The following is a 21,350-nucleotide window of genomic DNA, read 5'->3' as shown; positions in this document are numbered from 1 at the left end:
ATTTTTATAAGTATTTTTATTATTTTTATCGTCATAAATTATTGTATTGTTATTATTATTATTGTCAACCATTTATAGAGGTAAAAATAATGTAACAATGACTACTACAGGTCCTGTGTAAAATCAACACTATATATATATATATATATATATATATATATATATATATATATATATATATATATAAATATATATAATATAATTTTTTAAAAATCATTTAGAACTCCCCCTTAAGTTGGTCCCTGAGACATAGAAAGATCTCAATCATCAAAATAAAAATAAACTGTATTGTTTTAATGTTTCAACACTACATCATAATTTATTAAGTTTTCTTTTTGTTTTTTTGTTTTTTTTTATTTTGTTTTATGCCCTTGTTAATTTTTTTTAATGGAAACACACACAATTTCAAAGTGATGTGAAGTTTGAAATGAAATTAAAATAAAAAAAAAATAGCTAAAATTCTCAGTGACCCAAAAGTGATTTACTCCTACGAAATGTTTTAAAAAATATGTCCCAGTTATTTGTTCTGTTCAGTTTATTTTCAACACTCAAATGTCCGGATCGACATCTGCTCTCTGTTGTTTATACATTTTTATATATTTTTTAAATATATTTGTGTTTGTTTTATGCCCTTTTTGCCACACAAAATACGCAATATTTTACCCCCAAAAATATATCAAAGTGGAATTATTGATATGAAGTAATTGGAGCCTCAAATATGTCAACAATTCACACCAACATTGATTTTGATTTATTATTATTTTTTGAGCAAGGACAGTTTTAAAGACAAAAAAACAATCGGTAAATTTCACCAATATATCAATTTTTCGTATTAGTTCTTGCAGAATGTCCTGCAGGCTGTTAGAGAGACTAGTTCCTGTCCTGCAGGCTGTTAGAGAGACTAGTTCCTGTCCTGCAGGCTGTTAGAGAGACTAGTTCCTGTCCTGCAGGCTGTTAGAGAGACTAGTTCCTGTCCTGCAGGCTGTTAGAGAGACTAGTTCCTGTCCTGCAGGCTGTTAGAGAGACTAGTTCCTGTCCTGCAGGCTGTTAGAGAGACTAGTTCCTGTCCTGCAGGCTGTTAGAGAGACTAGTTCCTGTCCTGCAGGCTGTTAGAGAGACTAGTTCCTGTCCTGCAGGCTGTTAGAGAGACTAGTTCCTGTCCTGCAGGCTGTTAGAGAGACTAGTTCCTGTCCTGCAGGCTGTTAGAGAGACTAGTTCCTGTCCTGCAGGCTGTTAGAGAGACTAGTTCCTGTCCTGCAGGCTGCAAAATGGCCCCGGGGCCACACTTTAGGTGGACACGGTCTGATTGCTGAGACACTTCCTACCGACGCCTGGCTGCCTCCACTGTTCCCGTTGCCACGGCAGCGGAATGATGGAATTCATTTGGAACTCGAGCAGAACACACTTTAGTCGTCTCGCTGTCAGGCGACACTTTTATGTCCACAACTTCCTCGTCAGCGGGGCTTGAAATCAAATCTTCTTTTCCCGGCCTGGTTCCTGACTTCCTCCCTGGCGTGGAAAGCTTGACCTTGCGTTGTGCTTTTACCTGCCAGCATTAGCTTGTAGCTACCTTGTTTTTCCCAGCGTGGGCAGGAAGAAAGTGAGCATGAAGGACAGTGCCGAGAAGAAGTGGAGGATGTTCTATGAAATCAAAGAAAGAAATCATCAAAAACATGACCCAGCTGCATGCTAGCTAACCTGGTGAAGCAGTTGTAGCGTAGAAAGTGTCCATAACAGCTGCCAGAGACATCAAAACAATATCCAAACATTTATCCATGAAAATATTAAGAAGCTACTGATGGTGTGTTTGACCATTGGAGTCCTCTCTCACAATTTCCTTATAAAATGACTTATTAGTGTCAGGTTGGGTTGGTGACGAACCCCAAGATGCAGAGAAGGCGGCAGGCATCGTGCGGGAAAACATTATTTAATTTTCAAAAATAACGAAAAGAACACAAACCAGGAGCTAGGTAAAACTGAAAACAGGAACCAGCAAACAGAAACAAATGGAAACAGCTAATGGCTATAAAGAAAACACCAAACAAAAGAGACATGAAATAAAACCCTCTATGTAGGTCTCACTTAGACCTAGATTTCATACACTGACATCCTTCAGCAAAAATCAACAGGAAGTTTGCATTTCCCCCTTCAAAACAAGAGTTTTTTAAAAACACTCACCTTTGTCTGTTTGAGCTGTAATTTGACCCCCTTAACATGCTTCAAAACTCACCAAACTGGACACGCCCATCAGGACTGGCAGAAATTGCGATCTAATCAAAAAACCTAACCCCAGGACTCAAAATTGTGCTCTAACGCCCCCTAGGAATAAAAGACAGACAAAACTGCTCCTAGGAAGAAAACACGGACAAAACTGCCTGTAACTTCCAGTAGGAATGTCGTGGAGACATGAAACAAAAACCTCTATGTAGGTCTCACTTACACCTATATTTCATAAACTGACATCCTTCAGCAAAAATCAACAGGAAGTTTGCAATTCCCCCTTCAAAACAAAAGTTTTTTTTAAAAACACTCACTTTTGCCTCTACGAGCTGTAATTTGACCTCCTTAACATGCTTCAAAACTCACCAAACTGGACACGCCCATCAGGACTGGCAGAAATTGCGATCTAATCAAAAAACCTAACCCCAGGACTCAAAATTGTGCTCTAACGCCCTCTAGGAATAAAAGACAGACAAAACTGCTCCTAGGAAGAAAACACGGACAAAACTGCCTGTAACTTCCAGTAGGAATGTCGTGGAGACATGAAACAAAAACCTCTATGTAGGTCTCACTTAGACCTATATTTCATACACCAACTTCCTTCAGCAAAAATCAACAGGAAGTTTGCAATTCCCCCTTCAACACAAAAGTTTTTTTTAAAAACACTCACTTTTGCCTCCACGAGCTGTAATTTGACCTCCTTAACATGCTTCAAAACTCACAGACACGTTATGGAAGATAAAAACTACAACATTTATAATAAAAAGTAGTGCATAGTTCTAACTTATATCTGTCAGTAGACACGTTATCGAAGGTAAAAACTACAATATAATACAAAGTAGTGTGTTGTTCTAACTTACATCTGGGAAGCCCAGACTTACCTTCCATCGCTGCTTGCAGCTTTAATTTCTAATGTATTTATTACATTTTGGGACTCAAACGCCTACTTTTGTCATCAGTGTGTGCGTGCGTGTGTGTGTGTGTGTGTGCGTGTGTGTGTGTGTGTGTGTGTGCAGGTATTACGCCATCTGCTGCCAGCCTCTGGTGTATGGCAACAAGATGACGCCCATGCGAGTGGCGCTGATGATTGGCGGCTGCTGGGTCATTCCCGCCTTCATCTCCTTCCTGCCCATCATGCAAGGATGGAACACCATCGGCATCGACCACGTGGTGAGTGTGCCCCCCTGTGGCTTCGGACTCCCGTCACAGCTGCACCACCCGATCACACCCACCTCCAAAGTATACAATTATTTATATTTGTTTTTAAAGTAATTTACAAGCTATTTTGTCCCAATGATTTGAGGCACACAATGTACTTGTATGGCCCAATGCAAACAACCTTCCCTAGTCATGGTGCAAGAAAAATGCCAACAGACATGGTCACATATAACACAGTACAACACAATTTGTGGATGTTATCAACAACATCCATGCACCATAAATTGAGAATTACACCCATTTAAATCCGTTACAAAGCATGATGGGAAAATGTAAAACACTGTCCCCACACTTTTGCATGTTTGGCGCATTCTAGCTGCTAGATATTTCCAATTGACAACACAACTTTAACGATGTCGTCATGGAAGTAAACAAGGTAGTCATCTGACCTTCACACACTCGTAATATCCAATTATATTGATTAATTATTACATAAAAATTGGCTAAAAAAGTTAACGTATACATATATATAGACATTTATTGTGTAATATTGTGATATTGTGTTATATGTGACCATGTCTGTTGGCATTTTTCTTCCACCATGACTAGGGAAGGTTGTTTGCATTGGGTCATATAAGTAAATTGTGCCTTTCAGATCATTCGAAGACTAACTATATATATATATATATGTATATATCGATCTATCTATCTATCTAGCTAGCTAGCTAGCTAGCTAGCTATCTAAAATTGGCTAACAAAGTTAACATGTATATATGTTAACTTTTTTAGCCAATGTTTTAGCCCAACACCTCAGAGTCATATACCTTCGTACTTGACACATGCCAAATCTTAACATGCAAATGTTAACATGTTAGCATGTCAGCATTAGCTCGCTATTTTTTTTTTATGCCAATGTTTTAGCCAAACACCTCAGAGTCATATAACTTGGTATTTGACATGTGTTAACATGCTAAAATAAGCACGCTTACATACCAACATAAGTGCTAACTTTTTTATTTTCTTTATAAAAATTTTTTTTGCTGATTTTGCAGCCAAAGGCTTCACACTAAAATGACTTGGTACTTGACACATGCTAACTGTTAGCATTATAGCAGGCTAACCTTCTTAGCCAATTTTATGGCCGAATACATCAGAGTTACTCATTTAGTACTCAAGATGTTAGCATGTTAACATTAGCTTGCTATTTTTTTTTACTTCTAATTTTCAAGCCGAACACCTCAGTCACATAACTTGGTATTTGACACGTGTTAACTGTTAACATGCTAACATAAGCGTGCTAGCATACTAATGTTAGCGTGCTAACTTTTTTTTTTTTTGGCTTATTTCGCAGCCAACGCTTCACACTAAACTGTCAGTATTCAAGCAGGCTAACTTTCTTAGCCAATTTTATGGCCGAACACATCAGAGTTACTCATTTAGTACTCAAGATGTTAGCATGTTAACATTAGCTTGCTTTTTTTTTTTTACTGCTAATTTTTAAGCCGAACACCTCAGAGTCATATAAGTTGGTATTTGACACGTGTTAACTGTTAACATGCTAACATAAGCGTGCTAGCATACTAATGTTAGAGTGCTAACTTTTTTTCCTTTTTTTTTGGCTAATTTCGCAGCCAAACGCTTCACACTAAACTGTTAGTATTCAAGCAGGCTAACTTTCTTAGCCAATTTTATGACCGAACACATCAGAGTTACTCATTTAGTACTCAAGATGTTAGCATGTTAACGTTAGCTTGCTTTTTTTTTTACTGCTAATTTTTAAGCCGAACACCTCAGAGTCATATAAGTTGGTATTTGACACGTGTCAACTGTTAACATGCTAACATAAGCGTGCTAACTTTTTTTTTTTTTTTTTGGGCTAATTTCGCAGCCAAACGCTTCACACTAAACAGTTAGTATTCAAGCATTCTAACTTTCTTAGCCAATTTTATGGCCGAACACATCAGAGTTACTCAGTTCGTACTCAAGATGTTAGCATGTCAACATTAGCATGCAAATTTTTCCTGTCAAATTTTCAGCCAAACTTCTCAGAGTCATAAAACTAGGAACTGGACACATGTGAACATGCTAACGTTAACATGCTGACATTAGCTTGATTTTTTTTTCTTTAGCTAATTTTAACATCATACACTTTATAGTCATATGACTTGTGACTTGACACATTCTAGCTGTTAGCATGCTAGCAGTTAGCATTTAACACCGACTTGTGCATTTCAGCGTTCACTTGTAATTTCTCCCAAAATTAAATATTCTTTGTTTTTGTGCGTGTAATGTTGTTTATTTTGTCTTAGGAACAATATTTACTTATAAAACATTCATTTGAAAAAGAAAATAAAAAGATCCCAGATTAGAATATTACACACACAAATTAGAATATGTAATTTTCGGGGAAAACTGAGTGAATGCCGGAATAAAATGCTAACGTTAGTGAGGCAGTTAAAATTTGGAAAGTACCAAGTTGTGTGACCATGAAGCTTACGTAAGTAAAAATTAAAATTGGGGTTAAAACAGCAAAATGATTCCCGAGCGTGGCCACCTCTGCTGCTCACTGCTCCCCTCACCTCCCAGGGGATGGGTCGAATGCAGAGGACACATTTCACCACACCTGGTGTGTGTGTGTGACTATCGATGCTACTTTAACCTTGAAAATGCTATCATGCTAACGTCAACATTTTAACGTTAGCATGCTAGCGTGTTTACACACCACATTGAGTCCAAGTCCACTCCAGCTTGCACGATGCATTTGAGCTACGCAACGTGTCACAAGCAGCGTGTCGTCATGGCGACATCGCCAACAGGAGGGCTCAGCGTTGGCGAGTCGAGACCCGACTTCCTGCCGAAACATTTTTAAGGAGCGCGCTCGCTGAAATATTCATGCGCCTCCAAAGGTCACGGAGGCCAAAGTGGGTTCATAAATTATTGGCGGCTTATTCCCGTTGCTTCATTGACGCCTGATTAAAAGATGAAAATGAGGACGTGTAGAATATGCTAATTTATTGATTAGTGCCGTCAATCACTTTTGAATTGTGCTTTCTAAGTGTTTCCATGACACCCCCTAGTGGTGACTATCATGATGACACCCGGTGGACCGCCAAATATTTAATGCAAACACTTTTAAAAGTGGATTATATATATATATATATATATATATGTATATATATATATATATATATATATATATTTGTTGTTTTTGTGTCCAAAGAGCTATTAGAAAAATTGGCAAGTGTCAGAGGGCGAGAGAGTCCCCGGCCTCGCTCGCCCTCGCCGAACCTGAGACTTATTGACCTGGCTGGTCCACACACACACACACACACACACACACACACACACACACACACACACACACACACGCACACACACACACACAAACACACACACACACACACACAAATACACACACACACACACAGTCTCTCTCAGCGGGTCCAATTAAAAGAAAGTTCTGGGCTCGGTTCTGGCAGAGTTTCTGTCCAAAATGCGAACCGGGAACTATAATTGTTGTTATTTATGTATTTATTTAATCATTATATTCATTTATTGGTTTATCTGTAATTTATTCATCTATTTATTCTTTAATTGATTAATTTATTTAATATTAATTTGTTCATTTTTCATTTATTCATTAATAGATTTATTTTGTTAATATTTATTGAATAATTTTTTAATCAAACGTTTATCCGAAAGACAAAAAAAACCATCCCAGATTACAAAATGACACGTAAAAACTAAAATGTTGTCATTTTGGGAGAAACTGCGTGTGAAAGCTGTCAAGCCCGATAAACACGTTTTGTTAATGTTAGCACATTAACGTTAGCATGCTAGCATTTAGCACATCCATCCATCTTCTTCCGCTTATCCGAGGTAGGGTCACGGGGGCAGCAGCCTAAGCAGGGAAGCCCAGACTTCCCTCTCTCCAGCCACTTCGTCTAGCTCTTCCCAGGGGATCCAGAGGCATTCCCAGGCCAGCCGGGAGACATAGTCTTCCCAACGTGTCCTGGGTCTTACCCGTGGCCTCCTACTGGTTGGACGTGCCCTAAATCCAGACCACCTTATCTAGCTCCTCTCCATGTGGAGGAGCAGCGGCTTTACTTTGAGTTCCTCCCGGATGGCAGAGCTTCTCACCCTATCTCTAAGGGAGAGACCCAAACTCATTTGGGCCGCTTGTACCCGTGATCTTGTCCTTTCGGTCATGACCCAAAGCTCATGACCATAGGTGAGGATGGGAACGTAGATCGACCGGTAAATTGAGAGCTTTGCCTTCCGGCTCAGCTCCTTCTTCACCACAACGGATCGGTACAGCATCCGCATTACTGAAGACGCCGCACCGATCCACCTGTCGATCTCACCATCCACTCTTCCCTCACTCGTGAACAAGACCCCGAGGTTCTTGACCTCCTCCACCAGGGTCAGGATCTCCTCCCCATCCCAAAAATGGCACTCCACCTTTTACCAGACAAGAACCATGGACTCAGACTTGGAGGTGCTTCACACTCAGCTGAGAATCAATCAAGTTAGAGTTGAAGATCCCGGTCAGATGAAGCCAGCAGGACCACATGGTCTGCAAAAAGCAGAGACTAAATCCTGCAGCCACCAAACTGCACCATCTCATCGCCTTGACTGCACATAGAAACTGGATCCATTATAGTTTTAAAAAGAATAGGTGACAAAGGGCAGTCCTGGCGGAGTCCAACTCTCACTGGAAACAGGTACAACTTACACAATCAGGCGGTCCGATACTCCATACTCTCTGAGCCCTCTACACCGGACTTCCCGAGGGATGCGGTCAAGTGCCTTTTCCAAGTCCTCATAACACATGTCGACTGGTTGGGAAGACTTCCATGCTCAAGGAACCTGCCGAAAGTATAGAGCCTCTCAACAGTTCCACGACTAGGACACAAATGCTTCTCCTGAATCCGATGTTTGACTATCCGGCTTAGCCACCTCCCTAGTACACCTGAATAGAACTTACCTGGAAGGCTGAGGAGTGTGATCCCATTATAGTTGGAACACACTCTCCAGTTCCCCTTTTTATATAGAGGAACCACCACCTCAGTCTGCCAATCTAGAGGCACCGCCTCCGATGTCCACGCAATGCTTGTCAACCATGACAGCCCCACAGCATCCAGAGTGTTAAAGAACTCCGGGCAGATGTCATCCATCCTTGGGGCCCTGCCACAGAGAAGCTTTTTAACTACCTCTGCAACCTCTGCCCCAGAAATAGGAGTCCCCAGTCACTGCTCCCTCATTGGAAGACGTGTTGGTGGGATTGAGGTCTTTGAAGTATTTCTTCCACCTGATCCACAACCTTCCTTGACAACGTCAGCAGTGCACCGGCCCCACTATATATGGTGTTGACAGTGGACTGCTTCCCCCTCCTGAGGCGGAGGATGGTGGTCCAGAATCTCTTCGAAGCCGTCCCAAAGTCAAGTTTTTGCCTCTGCAAAAAGCGAATCCATACAACTCTTGGCCTGTCGGTACCTGTCTGCTGCCTCCAGAGTCCCATGAGCCTAAAGAACCCGACAGGACTCTCTCTTCAGTTTGACGGCATCCCTCGCCGTTGGTGTCCACCAGCGGGTTCTGGGATTACCGGCACGACAGGCACGGCCCACCTTGTAGCCACAGCTCCAATCGACAATAGAGGCACGGAACATGGTCCACTCGGGCTCAATATCCAGTGCCTGCCTTCTCACACGTTTGACGTTATCCCTGAGGTAGGAATTGAAACTATCTCTGACGGTAGTCTCTGCCAGATGGTCCCAGTAGACACTCAAAATGCGTTTGGCCTGCCAGGTCTGTCAGGCATCCTCCCCCACCGTCCGAGCCAACGAACCACCAGGTGGTGATCAATTGAAAGCTCCAGCCCTCTCCTCATCCGAGTGTCCAATACATGAGACCGCAAATTCCATGATACCACCACAGAGTCGATCATCGAACTGTGGTCTAGAGAGTGTGGTGCCAAGTGCACATATGGTTCAGATCAGCAGCTGTTTCTCCCAATCACGCCTCTCCAGGTCTCACTGTCGTTGCTAACGTGAGCGTTGAAGTCCCCCAGTCGGACAAGGGAATCACCGGAGGGAGCACTCTCCGGTACTCCCTCTGGGGACTCCAAAAAGGGTGCGTACTCTGAGCTATTGTTTGGTGCCTAAGCACAAACAATGATCAGTGTCCGTCCTCCCACCCGGAGGAACTGGGAAGCTACCCTTTCGTCCACCAGATTTAACTCCATTGTGCAGGCTCTAAGCCGCGGGGCAAAAAGTATTGCCACTCCTGCCCATCGGCTCTCATCGCTTGAAATGCCGGAGTGAAAGAGTGTCCAGCCTCTCTCAAGAGGACTGGTTCTTGAACCCTTGCTGTTCATCAATGTGAGATCAAATAGATCCAGCCGAAACTTTTCTACCTCGCACACCAGCTCAGGCTCCTTGGCTGCAAGAGCTAGCTTTTGCAGCCGAGGACCAGTCCGCCTAGGGCCCTGCCTTTGACTGCCACCCAGCTCACACTGCACCCGACTTCTATGCCCCCTGTGATTGGTGGTAAGCCCATTGGAGGGGGGACCCATGTTGCCTCTTCAATCTGTGCCAGGTCCTTCAGGTCTGGAGCACAACCTCCAGACCTGGCTCCAAAATTGTCTGGAAAAACTCAGCACGGTAATGTTACCATGCCAACAGCTAGCATGTTTTTAATACCAAATTATATGTGTATGTGTTTAGATGAAAAATTGGACCAAAAATGTTAGTATGCTAATAATATTACAGTGCAGGAATACTAACATTAGTGTGCTAACAGTTAGCATGTGTCAAATACCAAGTCAAAGGACTCTAAGGCTGTAAAATTGGCCAAAAAGTTAGTATGCTTGAATGCTAGTCTTAACATGCTTACAGTTAGCATGTGTCTAGTACAAAGTTAAATGATTTTGACGTGTTTTGCTGCAAAATGTGTAGAAAACGTTAGCATGCTAATGTTCGTATGCTAGATTGCTAACATTAGCATGCTAACAATTAGTATGTGTCAAGTACAAAGTGATATGAGTTCGGCTGCAAATTTGTCTGAAAAAGTTAGCACGCTAATGTGACCATGCCAACAGCTAGCATGTTTCAAAGACCAAGTTAAGTGAAGTGAATTATATTTATATAGCGCTTTTCTCTAGTGACTCAAAGCGCTTTACATAGTGAAACCCGATATCTAAGTTACATTTAAAGCAGTGTGGATGGCGCTGGGAGCAGGTGGGTAAAGTGTCTTGCCCAAGGACACAACGGCAGGGACTAGGATGGCGGAAGCGGGAATCGAACCTGCAACCCTCAAGTTGCTGGCACAGCCGCTCTACCAACCGAGCTATGCCGCCCCAAGTTAAATGACTCTGAAGTGTACGGCTCCAAAAGTTACCATGATAGATCGCTAATATCAGCATGCTAACAGTTAGCATGTGTCAATGACTAAGTTAAATGACTCTGAGGTCTACGGCCGTAAAATTGGCTGAAAAAGTTAGCATGCTGGATTGTTAATGTTAGCACGTTAACAGTTAGCGCGAAACAAAACATTTGTGACTCTGTGGATGAACACGACTGAGACTTCCTTGTTAACGTCCCAGTAATGAGTTCCCACAGAAACCGAAGAGATCCGGGGAGAACGCGGGCTGACACGTGGAGACTTGGTAGAGCGGCAGTGCCAGCAACTTGCGGGTTGCAGGTTTGATTCCCGCTTGTGCCATCCTAGTCACTGCCGTTGTGTCCTTGGGCAAGACACTTGACCCACCTGCTCCCAGTGCCACCCACACTGGTTTAAATGTAAAAATTAGATATTGGGTTTCACTATGTAAAGCGCTTTGAGTCACTTGAGAAAAGCGCTATATAAATATAATTCACTTCACTATCCTGTGTGTGCAGATCGAGCTGCGGCGCCACACGGAGGGCAGCAACTCCACGTCGTGCGTCTTCATGGTCAACAAGCCGTACGCGCTCACCTGCTCGGTGGTGGCCTTCTACATCCCCCTGGTGCTCATGGTGCTGGCCTACCAGAGGATCTACGTCACGGCGCGAGCCCACGCCCTGCAAATTAGCATGCTGCAGCGGGCGGGGGGCGGAGGCGCGCCGGTTTCTTCGGACTCGGCCGACCACCAGCGCAACCACCGCATGCGCACGGAAACCAAAGCGGCAAAGACGCTGTGTATCATTATGGGATGTTTCTGCCTCTGCTGGGCGCCCTTCTTCATCACCAACGTGGTGGACCCCTTCATCCACTACACTGTGCCCGAGAAGCTGTGGGCCGCCTGCCTGTGGCTGGGCTACATCAACTCCATGCTCAACCCCATCCTCTACGCCTTCCTCAACAAGTCCTTCCGCCGCGCCTTCCTCAGCATCCTCTGCTGCGGCAGCAACAGGTACCGCCGACCTTCCGTCCTGGGCTCCGGCGCCCCCTGCACCGCCACGCAGATCAACGGCTCCACGCACGTCCTCAAGTGAGTCCACCGCTCGGACCGCAGTCCTTCCTGTAAACTCACCCAATGTTCTCACATCAAAGATGTTAGGCTGACCGGCTGAAGAGATCAAAGAGCTGGTTTATACCACAACACGCTAACTCAAGTCCGTCACCTTCAACTCCAAAACATCCAACAAATCTTCGCAAAGACATTGCAGAGTCAGGGTGATTGGAGTTGTTAGGCTCCGGGTTTGGGGTGTTTGGAGTTGTTGGGGTCAGAGTTAGGCTGTTTGGAGTTGTTAGGCTCCGGGTTTGGGGTGTTTGGAGTTGTTGGGGTCAGAGTTAGGCTGTTTGGAGTTTTTAGGCTCAGGGTTTGGGGTGTTTGGAGTTGTTAAGGTTAGGGTGTTCGGAGTTAACAGGGTCTGACTTAGGGTGTTTGGAGTTTATAAATGGTTGATTTTTTTATAGGCTAGTAAGCCAAAGTGTTGTACCTGACAAGTTTTGGCTACCTTGCTTCTGCAGCCTTCATCAGAGGTGTCACATGATGTTAGCGTGACGTTGTCTGTGTCGGGGTTTGGAGTTGTTCCGGTTTTGGTCAGAGTTAAGGCGTTTGGAGTTGTTAGGGTCAGAGTTAGGGTGTTTGGAGTTGTTAAGGTCAGGGTCAGAGTTAGGGTGTTTAGAATTGTTAAGGGTAGGGTCAGAGTTCGGCTTTTTGGAGTTGTTAGGGTCAGAGTTGGGTTGTTTGGAGTTGTTAAGGTGATGGTCAGAGTTAAGGCGTTTTGAGTTGTTAGGGTCAGAGTTAGGGTGTTCGGAGTTGTTAAGGTTAAGGTCGGGGTTAAGGTGTTTGGAGTTGTTAAGGGTAGGGTCAGAGTTCGGGTGTTTGGAGTTGTCTGGGTCAGAGTTTAAGGGTATTTGGAGTTGTTAGGGTCAGAGTTAGGGTGTTTGGAGTTGTTAAGGGTAGGGTCAGAGTTAAGGCGTTTTGAGTTGTTAGGGTCAAAGTTAGGGTGTTTGGAGTTGTCAAGAGTAGGGTCAGAGTTCGGCTTTTTGGAGTTGTTATGGTCAGAGTTAAAGCGTTTTGAGTTGTTAGGGTCAAAGTTAGGGTGTTTGGAGTTGTCAAGAGTAGGGTCAGAGTTCGGCTTTTTGGAGTTGTTATGGTCAGAGTTAAAGCGTTTTGAGTTGTTAGGGTCAAAGTTAGCGTGTTTGGAGTTGTTAAGGTTAAGGTCGGAGTTAGGGTGTTTGGAGTTGTTAAGGGTAGGGTCAGAGTACAGGTGTTTGGAGTTGTTAGGGTCAGAGTGTAAGGATATTTGGAGATGTCAGGGTTGGAGTTGTTAGGGTCAGAGTTTAAGGGTATTTGGAGTTGTTAGGGTCAGAGTTAGGGTGTTTGGAGTTGTTAAGGTTAGGGTGTTTGGAGTTGTTAGGGTCAGAGTTAGGTCGTTTGGAGTTGTTAAGGGTTAGGGTCAGAGTTAGGGTTTTTGAAGTTGTTAGTGTCAGAGTTAGGGTGTTTGGAGTTGTTGAGGTCAGGGTCAGAGTTGGGGTGTTTGGACTTGTTAAGGGTTAGGGTTAGAGTTAGGGTGTGTGGAGTTATTGAGTTTAGGATCAGAGTTAGGGTGTCTGGAGTTGTTAAGGTTTGTGTCAGAGTTAGGGTGTTTGGAGTTGTTAGAGTCAAAGTTGGGGTGTTTGGAGTTTTTAGGGCCAGGGTGTTTGGAGTTGTTAAGGTTCGTGTCAGAGTTCAGGTGTTTTGGAGTTGTTAGGGTCAGAGTAACACACACACACACACACAGACACACACACACATGATGAGGAGTGAGTGTGTAGATCAAAGACCTACTGATTGTAAACAATGTTCAGATGTGAGGAGCCCTCACACTTGTGATGTCATCGTCTGCTACTTCCGGTACAGGCAAGGCTTTTTTATTAGCGACCAAAAGTTGCCAACTTTATCATCGATGTTCTCTACTAAATCCTTTCAGCAAAAATATGGCAATATGGTGAAATGATGAAGTATGACACATAGAATGGAGCTGCTATCCCCGTTTGAATAAGAACATCTCACTTCAGTAGGACTTTAAGCGTCGACCCCACAGAAGAAGAAGGAGTATTTGAGAGATGAGTCGCATGGTTTTGTTTGCAAGGTTGATGAAGAAAAAAAACACAACATTTTGTTTTCATCCTCACTAGTGTCACTTGATGACCACTAAATGATCAGCCAAACAACTTTTTCATCCTTCTAAACAACATTTCTGCACGCTCAGCTTTGTTAAAGCAGGAAGTAGAAAAACAGGAAGTTGGACAGGAAGTAGGACAGGAAGTAGAAAAAAGTGGAAATATTATATACATGAAATGTACCGTATTCAATATTATTCTTTAGGCCAATATTTTTTTTTTTACTAAATATTATAAATAATAGACTATAAATTACTTATTTTTTATTTTCAATATATTATATGTCCATCCATCCATCCATTTTCTACTGCTTGTCCCTTTCTAACATAATTGTAAAATATAGATACACGTTATATATAATGGTATAATATAGTGTACATATATTATAAAAGAATGGTAGAATATAGAATACAACAAAAATATACTAACAGAATCTAGATGCTGATAATAGAAATTGATAGAATACAAAATATACAATTATAAAATATACAAACATACAGTTATGTAATATAGCTACACACAATAAAAAATAATAAAACATAGAATATAGACATGCATAAGATATATATATATATATATATATATATATATATATAAGATATATAAAACATTATTATAATTATTGGTTAGCTACACACTGGGTACCTAATGAAGTGGCCAGTATGTCTGCAAAAAAACACCATGGAGGATTGTCAGCCAACAGGAAACAGAAAGTGAAGTGTCTCCTCTTCAACTCTTATTTACCGGGGATGTCTCAGCAAATAACTTCCTGTCAGATGAACAGCACGCCGCCGCCGCTCCATCATGGCCGACACGCCGCAGGTGCAGAGTTGCCGGCGACGACGAGTCCCTCAAATAAATGAAACCTCAAATGAGATCTCAAGCACGGCGCCGCTCGCCAGGTGTCAGGCGGGAAAAGAGGCTAGCTAGCGTTGTTGCGAACACTCCGAGTTTGTGCGTCCATGATAAACAAATCTCAACTTCCTGCTGAACAAAACCGAAGAGCGTCACTCTTCAATTATTGATCATTTCACGTTAAAAACAGCACTTTGCTGTGTTTGTACTCACTTTCAGTTGTTTATTGTGCAACTTTCTGGGCTGACTTCCAGACCACACAAAATGTGGAGGTCAAATTGTGTTAAAGTTGTGGTTTTTCCAAGTCACGTTTTTGCATTATTTCAACAATTTAATGTAGTTTTGCGTTTGCAGCTTATTACACTATTTTTTATTTGTTCCTCTTTTATTGTGAAATTTGGCACAGGAAGCCAGTTGTTGTCTAAATTGAAGACCGTGAGACAGACACACACCTGTTGAAACACCTCAGTGTTGTGTGTGTGTGTGTGTGTGTGTGTGTGTGTGTGTTCTTGTATTTCCACCATTGTTGAGACATGAAGAAGGAAAAGTATCTTGCACATGAGGAGGTGATGACATAAATGATGGTCCCAATAATAACATTGCATCTAATAGACAATGTGTCATTTGTGGTGATATCTATCAAGAGGGTGCTCCCAAAAAGGAGGGATTGTTCACATTGACTGTGTGTCGCTTTTAAAAGTGTTTCCCCCGCTGGTCAGCATATGAAATAACAAGTGTGTGGAAGAAATTGAAATGCGCCCCCTTTGGCCCAAAAAATAATTAAAAATGAATATGTAAATATGTATATAGAGACATACTGTAATAACTGGAAGTAAATAATGAAGATTTAAACCCAATTACAAACAAAAATTAATCAATTAGTTTTACTGAAAGGTTACCTTTTTGTCACAATGTGTCAACTTTTTTCTTATAAAATTAGGAACAAAATATTTCAATATTATTCTGTAATATTGCAATATTTTCTCGTAAAATTTGTACTTTTTTAATGTAAAATTAGTCATTTTTAATGCAAAACGGTGACATTTGTCATAAAATTCTGACTTTTATCACAATATCACCACTTTTTTGTCGTCCTTGTAAAATAGTGACATTTATTGAGTAAAATTCAGATAATTATTATAATATTGCCAAAATGTTAAAGCTTTCTTATGAAATTGTAACTTTTGTCGAGTAAAATGATGACACTTTTCATAAAATTGCCAAAATGTTAAGCTTTTTCTTGCAAAATTGCGACTGTCATCGAGTACAATTCCAACTTTTATCATAATATTGAACACAAATGTTCAGTTTTTCTTGTGAAATTCCAACTCATTTTTCACAACAAGATTTTTTATACTTGCATAGTATGTTTATATTATTCATGTTTTATGTGTGTGTGTGTGTGTGTGTGTGTGTGTGTTCTTGTATTTCCACCATTCTTGAGACATGAAGAAGGAAAAGTATCTTCCATATGAGGAGGTGATGACATAAATGATGGTCCCAATAATAACATTGCATCTAATAGACAATGTCTTATTTGTGGTGATATCTATCAAGAGGGTGCTCCCAAAAAGGAGGGATTGTTCACATTGACTGTGTGTCGCTTTTAAAAGTGTTTCCCCCGCTGGTCAGCATATGAAATAACAAGTGTGTGGAAGAAATTGAAATGCGCCCCCTTTGGCCCAAAAAATAATTAAAAATGAATATGTAAATATGTATATAGAGACATACTGTAATAACTGGAAGTAAATAATGAAGATTTAAACCCAATTACAAACAAAAATTAATCAATTAGTTTTACTGAAAGGTTACCTTTTTGTCACAATGTGTCAACTTTTTTCTTATAAAATTAGGAACAAAATATTTCAATATTATTCTGTAATATTGCAATATTTTCTCGTAAAATTTGTACTTTTTTAATGTAAAATTAGTCATTTTTAATGCAAAACGGTGACATTTGTCATAAAATTCTGACTTTTATCACAATATCACCACTTTTTTGTCGTCCTTGTAAAATAGTGACATTTATTGAGTAAAATTCAGATAATTATTATAATATTGCCAAAATGTTAAAGCTTTCTTATGAAATTGTAACTTTTGTCGAGTAAAATGATGACACTTTTCATAAAATTGCCAAAATGTTAAGCTTTTTCTTGCAAAATTGCGACTGTCATCGAGTACAATTCCAACTTTTATCATAATATTGAACACAAATGTTCAGTTTTTCTTGTGAAATTCCAACTCATTTTTCACAACAAGATTTTTTATACTTGCATAGTATGTTTATATTATTCATGTTTTATGTGTGTGTGTGTGTGTGTGTGTGTGTGTGTTCTTGTATTTCCACCATTCTTGAGACATGAAGAAGGAAAAGTATCTTCCATATGAGGAGGTGATGACATAAATGATGGTCCCAATAATAACATTGCATCTAATAGACAATGTCTTATTTGTGGTGATATCTATCAAGAGGGTGCTCCCAAAAAGGAGGGATTGTTCACATTGACTGTGTGTCGCTTTTAAAAGTGTTTCCCCCGCTGGTCAGCATATGAAATAACAAGTGTGTGGAAGAAATTGAAATGCGCCCCCTTTGGCCAAAAAATAATTAAAATGAGTATGTAAATATGTATATAGAGACATACTGTAATAAGTTGAAGTAAATAATGAAGTTTTAAACCCAATTACAAACAAAAATTAATCAATTAGTTTTACTGAAAGGTTACCTTTTTGTCACAATGTGTCAACTTTTTTCTTATAAAATTAGGAACAAAATATTTCAATAATATTCTGTAATATTGCAATATTTTCTCGTAAAATGTGTACTTTTTTAATGTAAAATTAGTAATTTTTAATGCAAAACGGTGACATTAGTCATATAAAATTCTGAATTTTATCACAATATCGCCACTTTTTTTGTCGTCCTTGTAAAATAATGACATTTATTGAGTAAAATTCAGATAATTATTATAATATTGCCAAAATGTTAAAGCTTTCAGATGAAATTGTAACTTTTGTCGAGTAAAATGATGACATTTCATAAAATTGCCAAAATGTTAAGCTTTTTCTTGCAAAATTGCGACTGTCATCGAGTACAATTCCAACTTTTATCATAATATTGAACACAAATGTTCAGTTTTTCTTGTGAAATTCCAACTCATTTTTTACAACAAGATTTTTTATACTTGCATAGTATGTTTGTATTATTCATGTTGTAAATACACTTATAGAAAGGCTGCTTCTAAAGAGGCTTTTTTCTCAGCTCTCAAGAAGGTAACAATTACAAGAATACGTGTGTGTGTGTGTGTGTGTGTGTGTGTGTGTGTGTGTGTGTGTGTGTGTGTGTGTGTGTGTGTGTGTGTGTGCGTGTGTGTGTGTGTGTGCAACAATGTAAATAAATAAATAAAAAAGAACTGGTAACAGGAAATGATACTTTTGACATTTTAAGTCGGCGCTCTGATGCTGCCAGCTGCTTTTAACCACAAGCTCACAACAAATGAGTGCAGTGAACACACACACACACACACACACACACACACACACACACACACACACACGCACACACACATGTCATGGGAGTTTTGCCATCAATTGTGGCAAAATAAACATGTGTGTGTGTGTGTGTGCGTGTGTATGTGTGTGTGTGTGTGTGTGTGTGTGTGTGTGTGTGTGCTTGAGGATTGTGCAGCTTCTGGCGTAAATAGGAGTGTGTGAGTTGTGTGGCTTTTGATTGGTCGCCATGGCAACAGGTGTTATCAGGCCAGCAGCATCGATGCCCGTGCTGAATTTCTGGAGAGTCGTTAAAAACTCTCTGAATGCGTGTGGCTACTTTTTAAGTCGACCGTGACGGCAGCGAAGCGAAAACTAAATTACTATATATATATATATATATATATATATATATATATATATACAGTATGTGGACTGTGTGTTTTTAAAAGGCGGAGCCTGTTGCCTAGTGACGTGTGACGTCATCGAGGGTTTCAACAAAGCTGTGTTAGTTAGCTTTAGCAGTTAGCGTCGCGGCGCACTTTGTCGGCGCTCACGCCAGCTAAGTTGACTGATACAGGGAGCGATTGTGCTTGCATGGCTGTCATATCTTCTTGTCAACAAACGGGGTATTGTTTGGATGGCAAGTTCATTGATTTGTTGTTTAACATTCCCAATCGTGTTTGTACGTCGTTGTCTGCTGTATCACAGTGTGATGGTGTCTCTTCCTGTTTGATATCAAGTTGGTTTAAGTGAGATACGGCTTGCTGCTTTCACTAGTAAAAAGATATTTCCAGCGTTGAACTTGCCGCACTTACGACGCCATCTCGTTGTCGACTTAAAACCACATCAACAGTAGCCGTGCCACGTTGCAGCGTTCTAACAAACCTAAAAGTAACTGATTAGATTACTTGTTACTAGTAAAAGTAACTCTGTTACTAACGCCATTATTACGAACTGTATATATACATATATACATACATACCGTATATTACCAAGTAAACGCCCTTGGGCAAATATCCGCCAATACCTAATAGTAGTCCGGGGTCTGAGCCCATTTTGTGAATTAAAGGCCTGTTCCTAATAATAGCCCATGTATAGCGGTACACCACAACTGATGGATGGGAATACTTTAAGGGGGAAGAAGAACAGACAGTTTGACTTCAAGTTCAAGCTAGCAGTTGTGAAGTATGCGGAGCAGAATTCTGGTTTGGCAGCGGCCAGGCAGTTTAACGTTGACCCAAAACGTGTACGCGAATGGAAACAAAAAAAAGGGAGAACTTCTATCTCAGTCGGGCTTGCTTATCTGGCGGAGGTAGGAAGAAAGTGAGCGACCTCGTGCACTAGCTCAGGCTCCTTCCCCCCACGTCCCAGGCGCTAGCTTATGTAGTCGAGGATTTGACCGCCAAGTGCCCTGCCTTCGGCTTCCGCCCAGCTCGCACTACACCTGACCTCTATGGCCCCTCCCATGAGTGGTGAACCCATTGGAGGGGGGACCCACGTTGCCTCTTCGGGCTCCATGGGGACAGGTTTGGCCACCAGGTGCTTGCCATCCTGCTCCAACTCTGGGCCTGGCTCCAGAGGGGGACCCCGGGTGACCCGCGTCTGGGCGAGGGAAATCTGAGTCCTCGATTTTTCTTCTTCATAGAGGTCTTCGAGCTCCTCTTTGTCTGATCCCTCACCTAGGACTAGTTTGTCTTGGGAGACCCTAACAGGGGGCATGAAAGTCCCCGGACAAAATAGCTCCTAGGATCATTGGCACATGCAAACTCCTCTACCACCACAAGGTGGCAGCTCACAATATATATACATATATATATATATAGATATAAATATAATTGTGTGTGTGTGAGATATTATCAGCTGCCACCAGGGGGTGCTGTCACAGTGTGTGATGTATTGTAGTTAATGATATATTTCGGACGTGTAGCAAACAGGAAGCCAAACGCTGCTCTTTGCGTGTGAACTTTAACCTTCTTTTTCACCCTCTTCCTTTCCTTCCCTTCTTCCCTCCTTCCTTTCCTTCCTTCCATCATCTTCTCCTCTCCTCCTGCATGTCCTTTACTCCTCATATTCTCTCTCCTCCTCCTCCTCCTTCATGTCTTCTGCTCCCTTCTTCATTCTTCATTTGCTTCCATCTGTCATTTTCTCTTTTTTTAATTTCACCTTCTTGTTCTCCTCTTGGTCTTCCTCTTGTTCTTCCTGGTTCCCCTCCTTGTTCCTTGCCCTTTTCTTTGTCTTCCTCCTTGTTTTCTTCCTTCTCCTTCTGGTCCTCCTGGTCCTCCTTGTTTGTCTCCTGGTCCTCCCTCTTGCCCCCATTGTTCTTCTCCTGGTCTTCCTCCCGATCTTTGTGCTGGTCCTCCTCCTGATTCTATTTGTGGTCCTCCTTGTACTCTTCCCTGTCTTCCTTCTGGTCCGCTTTATCCTTCTCCTTCTTTTTGTTGTCATTCTGGTCCTCCTTCTTGTGTTCCTTCTTGCCCTCTTTCTTGTTCTTTTCTTTGTCTTCCTCCTTGTCTTCTACCTCCTCCTTCTTGGTCCTCTTGGTCTTTCTCCTGGTCCTCCCTATCCTGGTCCTTTGTTTGTTGGTCTCCTTGCCTTCCTCCTGGTCCTCCTCCTTCTCTTTGTTCTCCTCCTGCTCCTCCTGCTTCTCCTGGTTCTCCTCCTGCTCCTCCTGCTCCTCCTGGTCTCTCCAGCAGCTGCTCCTCTGCCTCCAAACTGCTGCTCTGGTTCTGCAACAGCAGGCCAGTGGCTGTCTAGATGTCAACATGTCTACATGTCAACATGTCTGGATGTCAACATGTCAACATGTCAACATGTCTACATGTCTGGATGTCAACATGCTCTCACCTGCTTCACTCTCAAGTGAGTCTGACACACACACGCACACACACACACACACACACACACACACATACACACAGACCCGCACGCACACACACACACACATACATACACATATAGTCAGACACACACAGACAAACACACACATACATACATACACTTACACTTGTACACACATACACACATTCTCTGACACA

The 21,350-nt window shown here is 41.6% G+C and overlaps 1 protein-coding gene across 5 annotated transcripts in view; it reads left to right on the top strand.

Annotated features, from left to right (window-relative positions):
• Positions 1-21,350, top strand: part of htr4 (5-hydroxytryptamine receptor 4) — a 190,722-nt gene that overhangs the window by 159,783 nt on the left and 9,589 nt on the right. For all 5 annotated transcript variants that reach the window (XM_061891849.1, XM_061891847.1, XM_061891851.1 and 2 more), the window contains 2 exons: positions 3,237-3,390; positions 11,277-11,848. In XM_061891849.1, coding sequence (XP_061747833.1) covers positions 3,237-3,390; positions 11,277-11,848 — 726 coding nt within the window. The remainder of the gene's footprint in view (positions 1-3,236; positions 3,391-11,276; positions 11,849-21,350) is intronic.

This window comes from Nerophis ophidion, linkage group LG29 (assembly GCF_033978795.1).
Source record: "Nerophis ophidion isolate RoL-2023_Sa linkage group LG29, RoL_Noph_v1.0, whole genome shotgun sequence".
In the NCBI taxonomy this organism is placed as follows: domain Eukaryota; kingdom Metazoa; phylum Chordata; class Actinopteri; order Syngnathiformes; family Syngnathidae; genus Nerophis; species Nerophis ophidion.
The sequence above is the reverse complement of the archived record's forward strand: the minus strand, read 5'-3'. Positions and strand labels throughout refer to the sequence as shown.